The 6,478-nt window shown below is 38.3% G+C and overlaps 1 protein-coding gene across 2 annotated transcripts in view; it reads right to left on the bottom strand.

Annotated features, from left to right (window-relative positions):
* Positions 1–6,478, bottom strand: part of OSBPL10 (oxysterol binding protein-like 10) — a 528,798-nt gene that overhangs the window by 246,822 nt on the left and 275,498 nt on the right. The window contains exon 4 of one of the 2 annotated variants that reach the window (XM_006851591.1): positions 4,920–5,111. The exons of the other annotated variant lie outside the window; for it this stretch is intronic. Coding sequence (XP_006851653.1) covers positions 4,920–5,111 — 192 coding nt within the window. The remainder of the gene's footprint in view (positions 1–4,919; positions 5,112–6,478) is intronic. 2 annotated transcript variants of the gene reach the window in all.

Below are 6,478 nucleotides of genomic sequence, written 5' to 3'. Positions count from 1 at the left end.
TTTTTTAGCAAAATAAAATGTGTAATCCTATGTTGCTCTCAATAATTTTATTTCTAAATTTCAGTTTGCAAGTAAAATACAAAATTCTGGAAACCATGGCTCTATACAAGTTTTAGACCCATTTAAGATGAGCACAGATTCCAATGTGTGCATGTTATTCCAGTTCTGGGATTTTAAATTATCTCATATACACACATGCACATTATTATAACATTAACATAAATTTCATCTTAAATATTACTATTAAATAATTTAAAATTTAAATATTAGATATTCAGTAAATTGTTTACCTAGTCATTCCCATGATGTTTTGTATTGGATCTACTCCTTTACTATTATGCATATGTCTATCCAAGTTAACTTTCTTTCTCCTGTTATGGTTTGCTCCTACAGGACATGGTTCCTGTCTTATTTGTTCCCAAAAGATACAGTTCCTGCCTACTGCTGCAATAACAGAGATATCAAAAGTGGGAGGCTTTAACAAACAATTTTATTTTCTCACAGTTTATGAGGCTAGACATCTGAATTCAGTGTGCTGGCTCTACGTCAAGTCCTTTTCTCTCTGTGGACTCTGGAGGAAAGTTTTTGTTGCCTGTCTCTGGGCTTCTGCTCTTGGGCAGTCTTCAAGTGGCCTGTCATCTCTCCTCCCAGTCTCTGTTTAAGATACAGCCTATACAAATCCTGCCCTCATTCATGTAACAAAGACAAACCCATTCCCAAACAGGATTTTAAGACCTCAGGCATAGAGGTTAGGGTTTATAACAAGTATTCTTGTGGAATACAATTCAACCCATAACCATCCCCAACAGGGAATTTATAGGTCAATGGCAATGCATGATTCCATTTGACAGTTAGTTACTATATGTCAGTAGATTGTATAAAAAGACAGTATGCAGCAGCTTCGTCACTGTCATTTCTTAACATATAAGAGCTTAACCAATAATAACTTTCATTGCTTCTGATAATTTGATAAACAGAGTTGCTTGAATTTTCATTTTTTCAACTGCCAGGTAGGAGATGCTGTTCCTTGCAATGATATTTTGTTAGAATTTCCTACATTCACCCTGTTGACTATTTTCAGTGGGAACTTTGGATACTGACCTTTAGCATCTCAGTTCTTTATATTTTGGATGATAACCACGTAACCTGTTAAACTGCTCCAATTATTTTCACCCATGCTGTGGCACTCCATTTAATATTTATTCTATTGCCTTTGGCTGGGCTATTTTTCTTTTACTCTTTAGATAGCCAGGCACATCTGTCTTGTCTATGATGATTTCTCCATTGCTTCAGTGACCCTAAGGTTATCTCCACTCTACAGCTGGAATTTAAAACTATTCCATTTTCCTCTCATTCTTTCATGGAGAAATACTTGGTATTCTGCAATTCATATACTTTTCAAATGGCAGAACTTTCTGGTACCAGTGAAATTTCCTTAGATAGTTTCCACAGTGGATTTCTTCATAGCATAAAATGCCAGACATCATAAAACAGCAAGCCTCTTCCAGTCAAGAGAGCAGACAGTCACGAGATCCAATTACCAACATTTCCAACTCTCTGTCACAGGGGTTCTACATCCAACACCAATGTTGGCACATGCATCTCAACAGACTTTCTAACAATGGGTTTTTCAGCAAGAAAGGTCATCAGTATACAAAAGCAATCACCTGAAGTTTTACACAGTTTCCCGAAAGTACAAAAAAACACAGCAAAATGGCTATGAAGATATGTTGCCTAATTGTTTTCCAAAGTGAAACGACATGGGACATTTCAATGTTTCTCCCCTCTAAGATGATAAAGAAAAAGAAACATATATGTAATCATTCACAAAGTTTAGCTCATACTGATCAATTTTATTTATCGCTAAGAGGTGGAAATGACTCAACAGCACTTAATAACAACAACATATAAGCAAGCAGGGAGCGTAGTGGCTCTGTGTGATAATAAGCACTGTACTGCAAATCACAAAGTCAGCGGGTTGAGCCCAGCAGCTGCTCCATGGGAAAAAGATGAGGCTTTCTGCTCCCACAAAGATTTACAGTCTCAGAAACCCTATACAGAGTTGCTATGAGTCAGAACAGAAGAGATGGAACCAACTAGATGGCACCAAACAACAACAGCATATGTGCAAGCGCATGTATGCAAAAAAAAAAAAAGAAGAAGAAGTAAATTCACTGAACTTTAACAATCATCTATGGACTACAAAGTCGTTTCGAACCACAGGATCGGTGGTTCAAGTTCACCAGTCTCTCCTTGGAAAACCTATACAGGGTTGCTAAGGGACGGAACCAACTCCATAGCACTTGACAACAATAACAATGGGAGACAGGATTACAACTATTTTTCTTCCTTGTACTTTTACAATATAAACTTATATGATATATATAATTAAACATTTTTTATATACAAAGAGCATACACACGTGAGGGGGCTTCAAAATGTTAGTAGAAAAATTCCATTATCAATTAATTCCATTTTCCATGAACTTTTTTGAAACTCCCTCCTCTGTGTATGTATGTGCATTTTAAAATTTGAACTTAAAAAAACAATGGTAGTAGAAAAGATTTTGACATTATATATAACCATTGGTACTAAACTTAAATACTCAATTTTATTAAAGCTGCTAACTCACTGTACATAAACCACCTCCGTTTTCACTCCTTGTTAAGTGGCAACACTACCATCATCATTCCTAACAGTAGGATTAAGAAATTCATTACAACACAATAAAATGCATTTGAGACTCATTATAAACTTTCAACTTCCTTTTTCAAAGTACTTGAAAAACATCTGCAATGAGGTCTACAGAGAAGGGATAGAATGACATTGTGGTTACATTTTGTTTTTCAATTCCTACCTGTTAAATCATTACATTCAGTGGCAATGATGACATGACACAATGCTTACGATTTCTTTAAAATGCTCTAACAAAAAAAATTTTTAAAGGGGTAAGTTGGAGAAAAATAAATGAAACAAGAACAGCAGAAAGTAAAAATTGCTGAGGTTGGGAGAAGGGTACATTATACAATTCTATTTTGGTGCAGATTGTGTTTGGAGATTTTTCATAACAGTGTCTTGAAAAGTTGCCTTGAAAAGTGACCAGCAATAAGCATATCAAACAATGCAACAAAATTAAGCTAATAGTCAAACTCTTTTTTTTTTTTTTTAATGCCGAAGTGAGTACTTCAAAATGAACATTCTACCTACAATTGAACATTTCAGAAGCCTTTCTTTGTACCTTTTCTTTATTACACAATAGACAGCATGTGCAAGCATAAACCTATCAAGAAAGAAATGCCTTTCATAACCATGTACAGATTGATTCAAAAGATTTTTCAGTTTTCTGTCCTTGCAGACCAAGAAAGTCAGTCAAGACAGCATTATCAAAACCTGGCCCCAGATAAAAAAAAGCAACAACAACAACAAAAAAAAAACCAGTGAAATTCTTCTGCGTAGAACAGAGGAAGGGCTCTGCTACTTCCTCTAAGGGAACAATAAGTGATCTGTATATAAGTCAGGTGGTGGTGGTTATTTGTGCCGTGGAGTCGATTCCGATTCATAGCACCCCTGTACAGGGTTTCCAAGGCTGTAAATTTTTATGAGAGCAGCAAGCCTCATCTTTCTCCTGCGGAAGAGCTGGTAGTTTTGAACTGCTGACCTTGTGGTTCACAGCCCAATTTGTAACCACTAAGCTACCAGAGCTCCTTGTATATAAGTCTACTGCAGGTCAAAATAACCTTAGCACTCGACAGTAGTCAGGCAACCACCCCCAGCATTATTTATTTAGTCTATAGTGTGGCGCTGCAAGATAATGCACAGGACAAGGCCGGTTGCCGGTTTAAACCTCAAGGTTGGTGGTTCAAACTTACCAGCTGCTCTATGTAGGGTAGCTTTGTATCGGAATTGACTTGACGGCATTTAGCCAAAACAACAATTCTCAAATTATAGTTACAAATATGAACACTAAAGATCACATCATCATTTGTGAAGCCCCAAACTGATGGGTCCCACTGTATGAAGTGTAAAAATAAAACATAACCCTACATCACATTCATAAGGTACATCTAGATCAAGGGTTTTCCCGTGCATTGCCATGAGTGATCCATGCATGACAGCTGAGAAAGAGATTTAAAAATGAAAAACCACCCCCCACCCCCCACATCCCCCCTTGCTAGGAACTGATTCTGACTCGGCAACCCAGTGGGATGGAGTGGAACTGCCTCATAAGGCTTCCAAAACTGTAATCTGCATGGAAGCAGACTACCACATATTTCTCCCACATCTGTGGGTTCAAATCACTGGCCTTTTTGGGTTAGCCACTTAGCACTTTAATGTTAACCACTGTGCCACAGGACCTCTGAGATACCAAGGCCTGGGTCATTTCCATTTTACAGATGCAGAAACATATGTAGAGGTTCACAACTGTCCAAAGACCAGTTCTTAAGACAACAGAGTCTTCTGACTCCAAGCAGAGTGTCCTTTTTTTTATTTTGTAACTATCATCAGTATTCTTGAATGTGTCTGTGATAGTGAGAAGAAAAGTAAAACATTTCAGCAGGAAAGGTAAACAGAGTGGGGACCAGTATCTGGTCTAACACTTCCTGCCCTTCCAAACATTCCTAAATGCCTTCCTAATTATTTTGTACTGACTTTGCCATATCTAATTATATACTTCTATTTACATCCATTTGTGTGTGTGTGTGTGTGTGTGTGTGTATATGTGTGGGCTTGGTAACAACTTGCTGAACCTAAGAAACAGAAACACTTTTTTTTTAAACCAGGAGGGACTGCCATGGCTGTTTGACCCTCCCTCTTCATAAATGATCAGTATGAGGCAAAGGAAGAGAGAAGTTGGCAGAGCAACAGCCAAGGTCCCACCTCCCATGGACCACTTAACCTAGTAGGAGAGCATAGCCTACCTCTCTGACTTCGTGAAGTTGGCCGGAAATCTGACTCTTGGCTCTTCGGGCAGCTGCAGGCGACTTGTGATGCGTGATTGTGACAACACCGGGGGCCCCCACAATGAGGTGTCTCTGGCTACAGGGAGATGCAGAATTGGGTGTTCCATGGGGGAGCAAAGTGAGACTTCGGCTTCGGGAGCTTGGAGTACTCTAGAATAAGCAACAGGCATCAAAACTCAACAACTGACCTGCAGAACATGACTAAGTGTTGGTTTCCATTTGTTTTGGACCTCTCTATCTTTCCCCTTCATCATTCTGGAGGGATAAAGGCATGGAAGACATACCATACTAATACTACATGCCCAATGCTCAAATCCTATTAATACCTGCTTGAGAAAGGTAATTTTCACTAACCATCCTTCTGATGTCATTAACAATTTTGTCTTTCCAAACATATGTCCTATACTATGGCTATGAAGACTTACTCAAAGTTTCCCCTGAACACTACAGACTGACATGAATTGGTGCCTCTGTGTATGGTCTCACTCCCCTCCCTACAGTGCGCTTCCCCTCCTGGTTGGCAAGTTTATGTTGAGCCATCAATGATCCATTCAGTTGTCCCTGATCTGTGATGCTTATATCCCGAACTCCTCAGTCTCCACTGTTCTTGTATGAATACTACTGCATCAAGATTCTGTTTATGTTCTTACTCATTTTTATATCCCCAAGCTTGGTACGCAGTGCTTAATTGATTGTGCCTAATAAATGTTTGCAAAATTAATACAAAAGTTAGCCACCAATTCATCTTGATTTTTAAGTACAATGTTTATATTTCATCCTATAATATATCACCCATGTTATGATACAAGGTCAAACAGTATTGTTAAAAAAATCATAGAAATCTTTACTGAACAAAATTATCAAAATGTGAAGCTCTTGTTTCTTCATCTATCCTGCATCAAGGTCTATACACTTCTAAAGACACTGTTTCCACCTCTCTAACCCTTTCCTTTCCCTTGGTGAAACCAGAGAATACCAGAAAGATGTTTACCTGTGCTTTACTGATTACGCAAAGGTTTTCGATTGTGTGGATCATGACAAGCTATGGACAACATTGCAAAATATGATATTCCTGAACACTTAATTGTGCTCATGAGGAATCAGTACATGGACCAAGAGGTAGCTGTTTGAACAGAACATGGGAACACTGAGTGGTTTAAAAGTAAGAAAGGTGTGTGACAGGGTTGTATTTTTTTCACCATACTTATTCAACCTGTATGCTGAGCAAATAATTCGAGAAGCTGGGTTCTATGAAGAAAAACGTGGCATCAGGATTGAAGACTCATTAACAACCTGAGATATGCAGATGATACAACCCTGCTTGCTGAAAGTGAAGAAGACTTAAAATATTTACTGATGAAGATCAAAGAGCACAGCCTTCAGTAAGGATGGTATCATATGCATGCGAAAGCTGGACAATGAATAAGGAAGACCGTAGAAGAATTGATGCATTTGAGTTATGGTGTTGGAGGAGAATATTGAAAGTGCCATGGGCTGCCAAAAGAATCAACAGATCT

Source organism: Chrysochloris asiatica, unplaced genomic scaffold (genome assembly GCF_000296735.1).
Source record: "Chrysochloris asiatica unplaced genomic scaffold, ChrAsi1.0 scaffold00030, whole genome shotgun sequence".
NCBI classification, from domain to species: domain Eukaryota; kingdom Metazoa; phylum Chordata; class Mammalia; order Afrosoricida; family Chrysochloridae; genus Chrysochloris; species Chrysochloris asiatica.
The sequence above is the reverse complement of the archived record's forward strand: the minus strand, read 5'-3'. Positions and strand labels throughout refer to the sequence as shown.